The sequence below is a fragment of the Panthera pardus genome, unplaced genomic scaffold (assembly GCF_024362965.1).
Source record: "Panthera pardus isolate Hobbes unplaced genomic scaffold, ASM2436296v1 HiC_scaffold_24, whole genome shotgun sequence".
In the NCBI taxonomy this organism is placed as follows: domain Eukaryota; kingdom Metazoa; phylum Chordata; class Mammalia; order Carnivora; family Felidae; genus Panthera; species Panthera pardus.
The window spans coordinates 99592611-99608954 of NW_026526810.1; the positions used below are offsets into that span (position 1 = coordinate 99592611).

At 36.3% G+C, this 16344-nt stretch overlaps 1 protein-coding gene across 1 annotated transcript in view; it reads left to right on the top strand.

Annotated features, from left to right (window-relative positions):
* Nucleotides 1-16344, top strand: part of MNAT1 (MNAT1 component of CDK activating kinase) — a 217503-nt gene that overhangs the window by 60424 nt on the left and 140735 nt on the right. The window contains exons 2-3 of the mRNA XM_019451626.2: nucleotides 1063-1215; nucleotides 2900-2973. Coding sequence (XP_019307171.1) covers nucleotides 1063-1215; nucleotides 2900-2973 — 227 coding nt within the window. The remainder of the gene's footprint in view (nucleotides 1-1062; nucleotides 1216-2899; nucleotides 2974-16344) is intronic.

The window sequence follows — 16344 nt, forward strand, 5'->3', positions numbered from 1 at the left end:
GAGCAGGGAATGCAGGTATCTGGGACACGTGGCTTAACTAGGCAGTCCTTCTTGGTGGATTTGGGGCAGCCAACCTTAACTGATTAAAGTTTTTAGGAGGAAACATTCCTTCTGTGATTTCTCAGGGCAGAAGTTGTGTTTTTTCCTTTCTCCGTGCATACTGTGGCACAGTCACCTTATCCTTTGGCCTGGGGCAGGGCCGGGGTGGGGGAGACCTCTTTCAGCTAGCACCTCTCCCTTGTAATTCCCACTTGCTCACTTGCTTCCTGAACTTTCAAAAAAACCTTCCTTACAAGGCTAAAGGAAAAAAAAGTCTTTGTTTTAGTGATTGTGGTATGCAGAGCCTAGGCTTCTGACCTAGGCTTTTCTTGCCTAGGTCTAGGAGTGGCACTGGAATGGAGGTGACCACAGACCGCTCTTTTACACCCCTTTTTGACTTTTTCCTATCTGCTACCTCTGAATCTGCCTAGCCCCCAACTCCATTTTTTAAAATGTTTTTGTTTTTTTTTACATTTTATTTATTTTTGAGAGAGTGAGCATGAGAGCGTGAGAGCAAGCACAAGTGGGGGAGGGGCAGAGAGAGAGGGAGACACAAAATCCAAAGCAGGCTCCAGGCTCCGAGCTGTCAGCACAGAGCCCAACGCCGGGCTCGAACTCAAAAACCTTGAGATCATGACCTGAGCTGAAGTCGGACGCTTAACCGACTGAGCCACCTAGGCGCCCCTCAACTCCATTTGTTTTAATTTGTAAATTTGTTTAATGTATAAAGTGAAACTGATACCCTTTAGGATACCTATGTCAGAAAAGTAAGCTCTAAATGAAAATAAATATTTTCTAAAAGATTTTTTTGTGAGAGCTTTAAGTAGCAATGATTAATTTTCCTATCTCTGACTACCCCCCTCCCCCCCCCCCCCCCCCCCCCGCCACCGCCCCTCCATCCCCCAGGGGGAAAAAACACACTCAACCAAAAAACCACCAGAGCAAACAACAAAAAACAAACTATATAATATTGTTGTGGATTTGAGTACTGACTTAAAGGTTATCTTGTATTTTCTCTTTCAGGTGTGAAAGTTGTGTGGATTTACTATTTATGAGAGGAGCTGGAAACTGTCCTGAATGTGGCACTCCACTTAGAAAGAGCAACTTTAGGGTACAACTCTTTGAAGATCCTACTGTGGACAAGGAGGTTGAGATTCGGAAAAAAGTGCTAAAAATGTAAATATTATTGTTTGGATATACAAAGAGGACTTTAACAATTATTTCAGTAATTGATATAATTATTTATTGATGGAAATATGGACAGTTTGGCAAGTGAATAAGTATAAGTTCATCTATGCATTTGTTCAACAGAAATTGATTAAATTCTTAGAGAACTCAGTAATATTTATCTAGCCTTTATTAGAGAAGTGTAGATCCTCTGGATTGATGGCTTACAGTTTATATATTTACTATATATTTTTTAATTTAGTTAACATATATTGAGTACCTACTGTGTGCAAGCACTGTGTTATGCATTTTAGGTACTAGATGGAAATGAGTGAAATAGCTATGAACCTTGCCCTCATAAGGCTTACAGTATAGTAGTATAGGATAGCATGGAGGTAGATAATAAGACAGGCAAACTAAACAACTATGTGACTATGAATTGAGAAAAATACTATGAAGTTAGTGACAGTATTGGTGTAGGTCACTGATATCATGTTTAAATTGAGATTTGAAGGGGGCGCCTGGGTGGCCCAGTTGGTTGAGCGTCTGACTTTGGCTCAGGTCATGATCTCACAGCTCTGTGAGTTCAAGCCTCACATCGGGCTCTGTGCTGGCGACTTGGAGCCTGGAGCCTGCTTTGGATTCTGTGTCTCCCTCTCTCTCTGCCTCTAACCCACTTGCATTCTGTCTCTCTCAAATAAGCATTAAAAAAAATTAAAAATAAATAAATAAATAGAGATTTGAAGGCTGTTATATAATGTGTTGTAATTTGTTTTAATATCTATCTTTATGTATGGGCATATGTATTTATTTTTAATATTTTTTTCATTTATAATTTAGTTTTTACTCTTTGTGAATAGTTTTGGGTTTTATTTTATCTGTCCTTTTATTAAAAGTCACCTGATTATTTTTGAAGTTTAAAGAATATATAAATATAATATATTTAATTTATCTACATATAATATTTAAGTACATATTTAAATATCATATTTAAACATATTTACTTAAATATATTTAAATATATGTATTTAAATAAATATATTTATAATATATTTAATATATTTAATATATATGTTTAATATATATATGATATTTTTGGTGGTGTATGTTAAAACCTAGGTCACCAGTGTTTTAGCAGCATCTTTCTAGGTATTTAATCTGTGTTACTTCCTTAATGCCCCCATTATTTGTATTTGTATTTGCATTACCTCTGAGAGATAGTCTCTTTTAGATTCTTATTTTTTATTGATCCCTTATAGTTTTTCTAATTCTTTACAGGTACATTACAATATTTACAGAATTTTATGATCTAGTATTCTTTAGACTATAGTTGTCATGAAAAATAGGAAGGTGTCTTTTGAATTAATCTTTAGCTTTCTGAAAGTTAGCAAATCAATTTATAACAAGTAAATAAGGTTCCTAATTTCTTTTTCTTTATTTTCCATAAGTTTTAGAGGGATTTAACATATTTTATCTTTCTCTTTTGATTCTATTCTGTCTTTGTAGTCATAAGAATTTAAGAACGACGTTTTTGGTCTAATTACAAACACGGTGTCAAGAAAACAGTGTTTTATTTAGTAAGCAATCCTTTTCTATGTATCATGAATAAAATAGGTAAGAAGAAACAAACTGATTAGATAATATTGAAAACAAGAGATATGTAATGTGTTGATTTTTTTTTTTTTTCTTAAAGATACAATAAAAGAGAAGAAGACTTTCCTAGTCTAAGAGAATATAATGATTTTCTGGAAGAAGTGGAAGAAATTGGTATGTTTTTTTTTTTTTTTTTTACTTTCTGTAATTTATTAATTTTTTCTAATTTACATCCAAGTTAGTTAGTACATGGTGCAACAGTGATTTCAGGAGTAGATTCCTTAAGCCCCTTACCCATTTAGCTCATTCCCCCCCAACTCTGTTTGTTCTCTATATTTCAGAGTCTTTTATATTTTGTCCCTCTCCCTGTTTTTATATTACTTTTGCTTCCCTTCCCTAATGTTCATCTGTTTTGTAACTTAAAGTCCTCCTATGAGTGAAGTCATATGAATTTGTCTTTCTCTGACTAATTTCGCTTAGCATAATACCCTCTAGTTCTATCCACATAGTTGCAAATGGCAAGTTTCATTCTTTTTGATTACTGAGTAATACTCCATTGTATATATATATGCCACATCTACTTTATCCATTCATCCATCGATGGACATTTGGGCTCTTTCCGTACTTTGGCTATTGTTGATAGTGCTGCTGTAAACATTGGGGTGCATGTGCCCCTTTGAAATAGCACACCTGTATCCGTTAGATAAATACCTAGTAGTGCAATTGCTAGGTCGTAGGGTAGATCTATTTTTCATTTTTTGAGGAACCTCCATACTGTTTTCCAGAGTGGCTGCACCAGTTTGCATTCCCACCAGCAGTGCAAAAGAGATCCTCTTTTCCGCACCCTTGCCAACATCTTTTGTTGCCTGAGTTGTTAATGTTAGTCATTCTGACAGGTGTGAGGTGGTATCTCATTGTGGTTTTGATTTGTATTTCCCTGATGATGAGTGACGTTGAGCATTTTTTCATGTGTCGGTTGGCCATTTGGATGTCTTCTTTGGAGAAGTGTCTATTCATGTCTTTTGCCCATTTCTTCACTGGATTATTTGTTTTTTGGGTGTTGAGTTTTATAAGTTCTTTATAGATTTTGGGTCCTAACCCTTTATCTGATATGTCGTTTGCAAATGTCTTCTCCCATTCTGTCTGTTGTCTTTTAGTTTTGCTGATTGTTGCCTTTGCTGTGCAGAAGCTTTTTATTTTGATGAAGTCCCAATAGTTCATTTTGGCTTTTGTTTCCCTTGCCTCCGGAGCCATGTTGAGTAAGAAGTTGCTGCGGCTGAGGTCAAAGAGGTTTTTATCTGCTTTCTCCTCAAGGATTTTGATGGCTTCCTGTCACATTGAGGTCTTTCATTCATTTTGAGTTTATTTTTGTGTATGGTGTAAGAAAGTTGTCCAGGTTCATTTTTTGGCATGTCGCTGTCAAGTTTTCCCAGCACCACTTGCCGAAGAGACTGCCTTTATTCCATTGGATAGTCTTTTCCTGCTTTTTCAAAGATTGGTTGGCCATATGTTTGTGAGTCCATTTCTGGGTTCTCTATTCTGTTCCACTGATCTGAGTGTCTGTTTTTGTGCCAGTACCATACTGTCTTGATGATTACAGCTTTGTAATACATCTTGAAGTCTGAGGAAATTGGTATGTTTTTGATGCTTGTACTTTTGGTTGCTACCCTGTGTACTTTTATCTTTTATATGCCTAAGACAACATCTCACAGAAAAATCTCTAACAAGTTTTGTTGTGATAGCTGACATTTTTTATCTATTTACTTTCAGTTGTACTTGAATCATGTTTGTTAAATAGAAGGCATGCTTAAGTAAAGGACATACTTAAGTAATAAACATTTTGTTTTAGGAAAAGTCGTATCACTTTGTATCTGGGGAAAAAAGACTGTATCTCTGTATATCTGTATGTTGATGGGGCATTAGAGTCAACACAAGTAACGAATATACAGATTTTTAAAAAATAGTATTTCTAGTAACTGTGTCTATGGTGACTAAAGCCATATGTTGTTTATCATTTATGTCTCTGTGCATACAGTATTTTGAAAATAGTCGGAAGCAGTTGACTGTTGAAGTGGCATTCTGTTTTTCATGTTATGCTTGAATCAGAGGATAGAGTAATCTTGGGGCCTTTTCTTTTGTGATTAGTCAAAAGGATGCTTTCATCAAAAGAAAGGATTATTTTTTCTTTCTTAAATAAGATTTCATAGATGTTAAAGAGCCTGGAAGTTGTTATACTTCAATTAAAAAAAAGTTATGTGTTTTTTTTAAAGCTGCCATAATTATTATTACTCAATATAGTTTTGGAAATATTACCAAAATTATAGACTGTGAAGATAAGAATGAGACGTAGGGAATTAAATCATCTTTTTTATTCTTCTCTTCTCACTATACTTCTGTTATTTCATATTTAAAATATAAATATAACAAACTGATCATTCTTTAGAAGGTTTATATATGGGGAAAATTTTTAGAAAACTTAAACTCTTGAGTAATGTAGTATTCTAATGCCTTTAATTTCTTTATTAACTAAGAAAAACCCAGAGAATCTTTTTATTTCAACTGTAATTAAAACTTTTCTAAAATATCTAAGTTCACTTGTTAGGTCATAGCAAATAGCATGTACAGAATATAACTTAAGCTTTTTCTTGGATCTTTTAATGCCTTGGAGCCATTGCTTTTTTTATTTAATTGTATTCATTGCACTTTGTGTATAATGTTAGCAATCATCAGTGGCTTGGATTTTAGTTGAAAAGGGGGTGGAATTGGAAGTGCCAAGGCAAAGTAGAAAAGTTAGGATATATATGGAGAAGATACACCCCCCAAATCTGCAAGAACTGGGAAAATGTAAAAATCTGGCTGTATGTAGATATTAAGTACAGGACAGGAAGTTGGGTAGTAAGCAGGAAGAAATCCAGCTCATGTTTATTCTGAAGGCAATGTCATTAGTCAACAGTCTGGTCAGGCAATAAAGAGAAAGGAGATTATAAATGTCACAGAGCTAGTTGAATACATGGTCACAAGTCCAAGCAGGCAGGTAAGATAATCTAAAGAAACTGATGGACAAAGAAGGTGGGGAAAGCGGGCAGGGATCTTGATTCTAGAATAAGGTTCTGATTGAGCCATTATTTCATACATACACACACCCACACACACACACACACGCCCACACACACACATTTAAGCTTATTTATTTTGAGAGAGAGAGAGAGTGCACGCGGGCACGCACACACGGGGGAGGGGCAGAGAGAGAGGAAGACAGAGAATCCCTGTGCTGACACCCAGGCGCCCAAGATATTTTTTTTTTTTATGAGATGAATTACTTTGAATATATAAATAACCTGGGACCCATAGGTAAAACCATGTTTATGTCTAGAAGTGGGAGCTAGGATTGACAAGAACCAAGTCTGGATATTATGGCTTATAGGATATGTAGTCCTTTCCTTACCAGATAGGAAAACTGTGGCTCGGAGCATTTAATTTGAAAGTGATTCTGCTATCATGTGTATTCATGAAAGACTATCTTCAGTTGCAGTATGTTGAAACTTTCTTGATCCGTTGGGGTGACTGACATTTCCCAGTCCTCCCATAAAAAGTACTGATTGATGTCCAAAGCATAATGAAGATGACCCTTGTTCATTAGAAGATGTCGTCACGTACACTTTTGTACTTCTCTCACCAGTTCACTTATATACTGAGAGTTGTTTGCATTGGTAACCAAGTCTTCTTATATTAAACTTATAATTATGTAATTTAATTAAGTAGTTCATGTGTTAGGAAAAAAATTGCAAATCTCCTGAAGCATTCTGTTTCTCAAGTTCTTTTTCCACTTTAAAAAATGGAAACTGAACAGTGTAGGTGACAGGTGTGGTTTATACAGGAAAGAAGCAGGGGTGCCTGGGTGGCTCAGTCTGTTAAGCATCTGACTCCTGGTTTTGGCTTAGGTCATGATCTCACTGCTTCGTGGGTTCGAGCCTCATATTGGGCTCTGTGCTGGCAGCATGGAGCCTGCTTGGGATTCTCTCTCTCTCTCTCTCTCTCTCTCTCTCTTTCTTTCTCTTTCTGCCTCTACCCACTAGCACAGTCTCTTTTTCTCTCAAAATAAATAAATAAACTTAAAAAAAGAGAAAGGACAATTAAAGAAATTAAAGGCTAGACATTGGTTGTATGTCATTAAGTTAGAGAATGACTACCCTTACTTTATATGTTTTAAGATAAAGTATTTAAGGAGTGTGTATGTGTGTTTCCCTCCCTTAACAGACTTTTGTAAATCATCAGCTACTAATCTTGATCATGTTGGATAAAGAGCAGTTCTAATTATATTTAATGATATTGATGAAGTTTGGGGCCTAGCGTCATGGACTTAGTTTATTTTCTGAGCTTTAGCTCAGTTTAACAAATATTAATTGTTCTATTGAACTACTTTACTTGATGAACATATATGATCTTTGCCTTCTGTAAGTTCAGACTCTAAAGGGGAAATAATTATTTAAACTAATATTTATAATTTAATGGGAAAGTAGTACAGGCATTTATTTGTAAAGTGTTATGGGAATACAGATAACAGAACAATTAATTCATCATTGGGGAATAGAGGTATAGTTTGATCAGAGAAGAGGTCATATTTGAATTTGACCTTAAAAAATGGAATAGGAGTTTATCAGTGGAAAGAGGATGGAAAAACATATGTAGCAAAAGACAGAGTTACAGAGGTACAAGGGTATTGAGCATGTTGGAGAATGGACAAGTAATGTTATAGGTAGGTAGAACATGGGGAATGACCAGAAATGAGGCTTGAGAAACAGAGTAGACCTGGGTTAATGAGGGCTTTGCAAGCTAGACTGTCAGGGTAAGATTTTATTCTCTGGCTAGTAATGAGCCAGTAAGGATAGTGTGGTAGTGATGTGCAATATTGACAGGAGATCCTTGAGGCTGAGAAACGATTTCTCAGGGGCCGTTATAGCAATTTGGATGAGAAATAATGAGAGCTTGGAGCAGGTAGTTAGGGAGGGATAGATAAAGGGGATGTTTTAGAGACAGAATATTCAAGGACTAATTTGATACAGGAAGTAAGTAGGAAGAGCAGGCAAAGATGAACTAAAATTCATGACCTTGAGCAGTTGTATGGTATTAATCTAGAAAGTAAAAACTGAAGAACAGGCAATATTTTTTATTGTTTTGTTGGGTGGAGAGTGAAGCAATGAAGGAAAGACTAGTTTTAGCTCTTCTAAGTTTTGTTAGGGTGTGGCTCCACCGCTTTGTTGTGTGTTATTGTTTTAATTGTTGTGGTATGAATCACACTTCCTTTTAAAATCATGTTTCAGCAGCTATCTACTTTGTGTTTTTTTCATGCTTTCAAAGATGATCAGTTTGATGTCTGTGGTACCTGTATTGGCTATGTCTGTATTAATCAAAAGTATAAAATGTTAATTTTATGGACACCTGCTAAGTGCCAGACTTCTGCTGTACTCCCATTATCGTGTATAATTTTCACAGCTGTGAGACAGGCATTTTTATCCCTGCTTATTAGCATATGGAGAAGAGGTAAAGGGAGTTAAGTATTGTGCCGAGGATCTCATTGCTAGTAAATACTGGAGCCAAATTTTGAACATAGGTTTTTCTGACTCTCAGAGCCCATCAAAGTGCTTGCTACTCTCAGAGGAGTTACTAGTCTGAATGCAGAATATGGGGTGCTAATTGGTGAAATAGCAGGAGTGGATAAAAAGTAGATTGGGTTCATATTTTGAAGGCCCTTAAAGAAGATTGAACTCAGTATTAAAGGTAGAAGGGTGCTATTGAAGATGCTTTGGCCTAGAGTGAGAGGAACAGAGTTGGGAGGGAGGCTAAGGAGTACGTGTTTGAGGATTTATAAGTTAGGGATTGGCCATTTTGTTAAATAAATTTCATTATGAATCCTTTGAACATCACAAATATAAAAATTTTAAACTACTATGATTTTGAATAATGGCATAAAAATTACAATAGAAAGGGCACACATGAAGATGAACTTTCTTATGGCATTAACAATAGGCTCTTTTCTGTGGTTATGACAATCTAAACATAAAAATTCTTGTTCCTTTTGCCCTCAGGGATTATCTCAAAGGTTTGCTCTTAGTTTCATAATAAATAGATTATTCTTTTGGTTCAGGGTATGCTTATTTTGAAAGGGTGAGAAAGTCCTAAGGGCTTTAATTATAAATTCTGGATGTCAAAAAGACTTCAAAATTGTACTTAAATAACATTAAATCTTTCAGAAAATACAATAGGTTTTTTGTTGCCTTCTAATACTTGACTAAAGGCAGGTCAACATCTGAGCTAAACCAGTAACCAGATAAAGGGCCAAATGATTGTTATAGAAAATTATCTTCTATTCTTTTTTTCTCAAGGCCATTATACCAACCTGATTCATTATGACATGAATGAGACTTGCTTCATCTGAAAAGTTTTAAAAATAGTACTTTACTTTCTTTTTAAACTCTTATTTTTTCTTTTTAAAGGAAGCAATTTGTATTATTTATGATTATGATTTGTATCTATTATACTGGTATTACCTTAGTTTCCTAAATTAAAAAATGAAATACAGAAATAGATTATTTTAGTTTTATTGGAATTCATCATGAGGTTTCTAATCACAAAAAATCATATACAGATAAATTTCATTTATAATTCAATTTTACCTGTTTCTGGGTTCCATTAAATAGAAAGTTTAAATCAGTAGTATACTGTCTAGCTTGCTGATAAACTTTTTGTTTTCTTAAACTGCTCTAAATATTCTGTTAGAGTTCAACATAGATACCAATTTAAATACTTTTACTTCTCAGTAGATTTATAGCCATAAGAAACCAAGATAATTTTTTCCTGTACTTTTATATCCACTTGCTTTACCATTCTGTAGAATTCAATTCTGTAATTTATAAAGGTCATCTTAATTAAATCCGTAATTATAAAGGTAATTATAAACATTAGCATTGGTTTATTTTATGTATTTTTTTTCCCTCTTTTGGTAATTAAGTGTTTCTTGAGCTCTTACCAGATGGGAAGTTCCCCCTCCCCCCTTTTTTAATAGATTTTATTTTTTAGAGTAGTTTTAGAGTCATAGCCAGCAGCAAGTAAAGAATTCCTATATAGCCCCTGTCCCGCACATGCACGGACTTCCCTGCTATCAACATCTCCAACCAGAGTGGTAAATTTGTTATAATTGATGAACCTACATTGACATATCATTATTGCCCAAAGACCATAGTTTACATGAGAGTTTACTCTTGATTTTGTACATTTTATGGGTTTGGACAAATATATAATGACATGTATCCACCATTATGGTATTGTACAGAATAGTTTCACAGCCCTAAAATTCCTCTGTGCTCTGCCTAGTTTTCCCTTTTTCCTCCCTTAACTTCTGGCAACCATTGATCTGTTTCTGTCTTTGTAGACTTACCTTTTTAGACTGTCATGTAGTTAGAATCATATTCTATGTAGCTTTCTCAAATTGGCTTCTTTCAGTTAGTAATAAGCATTTAAGGTTCCTCCATGTCTTTTCAGGATTTCATAGCTCATTTCTTTTTAGTGCTGAGCAGTATGGTCTGGATATACCACAGTTTATCCACTAACCTATTGAAAGACATCTTGGTTGCTTCCATGCTTTGGCAATTACAAATAAAGCTGCTATAAATATCTGTGTACAGGTTTTTGTGTGGACAGTTTGCAGTTCCTTTGGATAAATACCAAGGAGTATGATTGTTAGATAAAATGATAAGAAACAAACTGTCTCCCAAAGTGTTGTGTCATTTTGCATTCCTGCTGCAATGAATGAGAGTTCCTCACATCCATGTCAGCATTTTGGTGTTGTCAGTGTATTGGATTTTTGCCATTTTAAGGGGTATGCAATGGATGTTTTTTATTGAAGTACTGGGACTGATAAAGATGAATCAGACCTAGAATCTGCCCTCAAGGAACACTTTATTAGGTCAAATAGATATGTACATTTAAAATAACTTGGGGCACCTGGGTGGCTTAGTTGGTTAAGTGTCCGACTTCGACCCAGGTCATGATCTCACAGTTTGTGTGGGTTCGAGCCCTGCGTCAGTCTCTGTGCTGACAGCTTGGAGCCTGGAGTCTGCTTTGGATTCTGTGTCTCTCTCTCTCTCTCTGCCCCTCCCTCACTGGCTCTCTGTCTCTGAAAATTAAATAAATGTTAAAAAAATTTTTTTATAGGGTAGAAAGTGGGTAAGTGCTACCAGCATGATATTAGGCAATGTATTGTGGGCATTCAGGGATAGAGAGATTGTACCTGCAAAGTGAGTTATGAAGAAGAGGTGGTGATTAAGCTGGGTATAGAAGGGTAGGCCAGATAAGGATATCCACAATTGTTCTTCGTTGAGGTTGGTACTAAAATATGGATCCTCTGGGAGAAGCAGTATGATAACAGGTTTGGAGGTAGAAAATTACGGGGCCTGTACAGGTGTACAGAAGAAGAGCTGAATTGTGCTACCAGTGGTTTTCAGGCATTGAGAGAAGCAATATACCTAGCATTGTAGATAAAAGTTTAGGCTTTAGAATCAGATAGCCTAAGTTATAATCCTGGTTACAACATTTACTTCCTGTATAACTTGGATGTAGTTATTTAATGTCTTTAAACCTTATCCATAAAGTGTGAATAATAGTAATACCTATCTCAGAAGGTTTTTGGGAGGTTTAAGTGATGTAATTAGGCCGAACCTGGACATAGTGCTTGTCATATGTATATTGTAGATACTTGATACACACACATTATAGATTGTATTCTTCAAGCAAAATTTTGAGGAGATCATTTTAAGCAAACAAATGAAGCAAAGCCTCTCTGGTTGGAATTGTGCAATCTTTCCATTGTTTCTTGAAGAGGCTATGAGGAATCTGCAGAACTCCCAGAGCAGAAAGGAAAAAGCAATGTAAGAGATAAGGTTGGATTTTTCTTTTCTCAAGGCATTGTGGATGCAGAAGCAATGAGTGAACTGAGTGACTCATGACTGAATGACATAATCAGAACTTTGTAGGGTTAATTGGTAGCTGATTCCATTAAAAGGAAGAATAGTTAATGGGACTCCTGGGTGGCTCAGTTGGTTAGGCGTCTGACCTCAGCTCAGGTCATGATCTCACAGTTTGTGGGTTCGAGCCCCACGTCGGGCTCTGTGCTGACAGCTCAGAGCCTGGAGCCTGTTTCGGATTCTGTGTCTCCTTCTCTCTCTGTCCCTCCCCCACTCATGCTCAGTCTGTCTCAAAAATGAATAAACATTAAAAAAAAATTTTAAAAAAAGGAAGAATAGTTTATTCTTTTATTAATTTTTTTAATGTTTATTTTTGAGAGAAAGAGAAAGAGAGACAGAGTGCAAGCAGAAGAGGGGCAGAGAGAGAGGGAGACACAGAATCTGAAGCAGGCTCCAGGCTCTGAGCTGTCAGTGTAGAGCCTGACATGGGCCTCGAACCCATGAACTGTGAGATCATGATCTGAGCTGAAGTCGGACACTTCACCAACTGAGCTACCCAGGTGCCCCACGATAGTTTATTCTTTTAATAAACACTCAACAACTAGAACAGTACTAAATATTGTTGAATGCATGAAGCAAGGATACTTTTAGTTTTTCCCTGTTGTCATTTGATGATATTGTGTCTTGTATTATTCAGTTCATGTGTTTAGGGGTGATCTCCCCAGTGAGAGATCTTTAGTTTCAGTTAAGCGTCTGACTCTTGATTTTGGCTCAGGTCACGATCTCAGCGATTGGTGAGATCTAGCCCTGCAGCAGGCTCCAGGCTGACTGCATGGAGCCTGCTTGGGATTCTCTCTCCCCCTCTCCTTCTACCCCTCCCCAACGTGTGAATGCACACGTTAAATAAACTTTAAAAAAAAAAGAAAGCCTTTGAAAGTGTTTGATTTATTTATTTATTTATTTAGTAAAGGGGGGAAAGGCAGAGGGGATGAGAGCACTTTTGGATGGTAGAACTGGAAGGGGATTTGAGGTATGCTTCAGAAATATTAGTCTGACAGCACTGTATATTATGGATTGGTTAGAGTGTAGGGTCAGATGCGAAGATTCTGGAAATAGAAAATGAAGGCAGAGATTATTATACGTTATCCAGGGAGAAATATTATATGGTTTGGTATATTGTCAGGGCACTTTGAGAATAAGGGCAGTTTTAAAGAGATTTTGGTGGTAACTGTAGGATTTGGGAACTGGTGTTTGTGGAATGCAAAGGAGAGTGGGTCAGATGAATCAGGTGTTAAGTCTTGGTGTCATTAATGTCATTAATCTATTAATTGGTTTTCTGAAATGCACTTTCAGATGGTGTCAGCTTTTACTGGCATTTATTTGGTTGAAACTATGGGAAGTGATGAGATTGCCTCAAGAATAGGGAGGGAGGAAAGAAGGCAAAAGCTAGAATTATATAGATTAGTTAGAGGCCAAGAAGAGCCAGAGATGGAAACAGGAAGGAGTAGTTGGAATAGTAGGAGAGAGATCAGGAGAATGTATTTAAGTTAGTCAAGAGAAGGAAGTGCCTAAGGAAGTGTAAGTGATGAACACTGTTGAGTGGCATAGATATTGAGGATGGTAGATTACTGGATTTGGTGGCTTAATAGATGACCTGTTAAATACAAGGAGTAAAATGTGAGCAATTGGCAAAGGTAGTGGAATCATACTGTATTAACTAATGGATCTCAGTTGACTTTCTAAGGGCACTTGGTAGTTTTGAGCCTTCTCCTCTGTTGTGTGTTGGGGTCAGAATGTGATTTATGGGGAATGCCTTACATTGTATCCTAGCCAGATTTCCTGGTTTACCACCATTATTATTTTCTTTTCTACTTTGTGGTAAAAAAAGGCTGGAGAAGTAGCTAGGGGCTATTGTTTCTCATTTTCTCTAATTTCTCCCAGAGTTTTAAGATTGCATATCATAGAATTGATGTTTGCTTTTGTTTTTTCTACATACCTAAATTAGTCTGGGATATTAACAATGATTATGATAATTTGATGTTCTGAAATAAGGTGGCCTTTGAGGAGATAAAAATGAAATTATTGATCAAATTGGTTTTTAGGGTATGTTTGATGCCTTGTTCAACAAAATAGGTAACGCTGTGTTGGGCTCCCAATATTACTTTTCAACTCTTACAGGGCTCTATAATCCAAAAGTCTAGGTACTATTTGACTTTCTCTGTCTGACTTACTTCACTTAGTGTAGTACCCTCCAGGTCCATAACTGTTGTCACAAATGCCAAGACCTCATTTTTTTTTAAATGGCTAATATTCCATTGTATATGTACATATCCCACACCTTCTCTTTCTGTTCATCTATTGACGGACATGTGAATTGCTTCCGTATCATGGCTATTGTAAATGATGCTGCAATAAACAGAGTGGTGCATACATCTTTTGAATTAGTGTTTTTGTTTTCTTTGGGTAAATACCAGGTAGTGAATTACTGTATCATATGGTATTTCTACCTTTACTTTTTTGAGAACCTTCATATTGTTTTTCACAGTTGCTGTATTAATTTACATTCCCACCAACAGTATATGAGGGTTCCTTTTTCTCTGCATCTTTGCCGACACTTGTTATTTCTTTCTGTTTTGATTTTAGCCATTCTGATAGGTGTAAGGTGATATCTCATTGTGGTTTTGGTTTGCATTTCCCTGATGATTAGGGATGTTGAACATCTTTTCATGTGTCTGTTAGCCATTGGTATATCTTCTTTGGAAAAATGTTCATTTAGGTCCTCTGCCTGTTTAAACAAAATTTTTTTTACTGTTTATTTTTGAGAGAGAGAGAAAGAGAGCGCTAGCAGGGGAGGGGCAGAGACAGAGGGAGACATAGAATCTGAAGTAGGCTTCAGGCTCCAAGCTGTTAGCACAGAACCTGATGCAGGACTCGAACTCATGAACTGTGAGATCATGACCTGAGCTGAAGTCGGATGCTTAACTGACTGAACCACCCAGGTGCCCCTCCTCTGCCTATTTTCAATTGGATTATTTGGGTTTTTTTGGTGTTGAGTTGTATCAGTTTTTTATAAATTTTATATATTAACCCCTTATCAGATATATCATTTGCAAATACCTTCTCTCATTCAGCAGGTTGACTTTTTGTTTTGTTGATGTTTTTTTTTCACTGTGCAAAAAGCTTTTTATTTTGATGTAGTCCCAGTAGTTTATTTTGGCTTTTGTTTCCTTTGCCTTAGGAGACACATCATATGATTTCACTTATATGTGGAATCTGAAAAAACAAACAAAAAGTAGAATCAAACTGATAAAAATAGAGAACAAACTGATCATTGCCAGTAGGGAGGGGGTGAGGGGATGGGTAACATGGGTGAATGGGAGTAGGAGATACAGGCTTCCAGTCATGGAATGAATAAGTCATAGGAATAAAAGGTACAACATATGGAATATAGTCATTGGTGTTGTAATAGGGTTGCATGGTGACAGTTGATAGCTAAACTTGTGGTGAGCATATCATAACATTTGGTTGTTGAATCACTGTGTTGTACATCTGAAACTAATATAACATTATGTGTCAACTGTACTCAAATAAGAAAAAAAAAGAACAAGTAAAAGCAAAAAGTCAAGCAACTATTTGAGATGGTTATTAAAGGAAAGAGTGAGACAGGGCTCACTGTTTCACTTAAAGACATGGCTTAGAGCATAGTTGTTTAGGGTAGATGAAACCTGTTTATAGAACAAGCAGGAAGTAGGGAAAAGTAATTGGTGAAGGGATAGAATAGGTAATAATGGATGGAAAAGATTACAGAAGAAGCCCAGGCAGGTCTGAATTGAATTATGGAACAGGAGAATCTTAATAATACGGATTTTTCTTTTTTTTTTCTTTTTTTTATTTAAACAAAAAAAATTTTTTTTTAACATTTATTTATTTTTGAGAGAGAGAGAGAGAGAGAGAGAGCATGAACAGGGGAGGGTCAGAGAAAGAGGGGGACACAGAATCTGAAACAGGCTCCAGGCTCTGAGCTGTCAGCACAGAGCCCGACGCCGGGCTCGAACCCATGGACCACGAGATCATGACCTGAGCCAAAGTCGGACACTTAACCGACTGAGCCACCCAGGCGCCCCTGGATTTTTCTTTAGACAGACTGATGCAAACACAGTAACATGTGGGGTAGTGTGGTGGTACTTTATGATATGAATTTGTATGTACCAAAAGAGTTTCTTATTTTTAAAATTTATTTTTGAGAGAGAGAGAGAGCGTGCACGAAAAGGGGAGGGGCAGAGAATCCAAAGTGGGCTCTGTGCTGACAGCATAGAGCCCGATGCAGGGCTCAAACTCATGAACTGTGAGATCATAACCTGAGCCAGAGTTGGACGCTTAACTGACTGAGCCTCCCAGGTGCCCTGTACCAAAAGAGTTTTTTGGTTGTTATTCAGAGTATTATATTGACACTTTGATTTGTATAGGTAAACTTAGAAGGGAGTAAGGCATTATTTTGAGTCAGAATTATATAAAAAATTATAAAATTATTAAATAATTATACATTAAAAAATCTAACTCATTGAAAATTTATCATCTTTTTTTG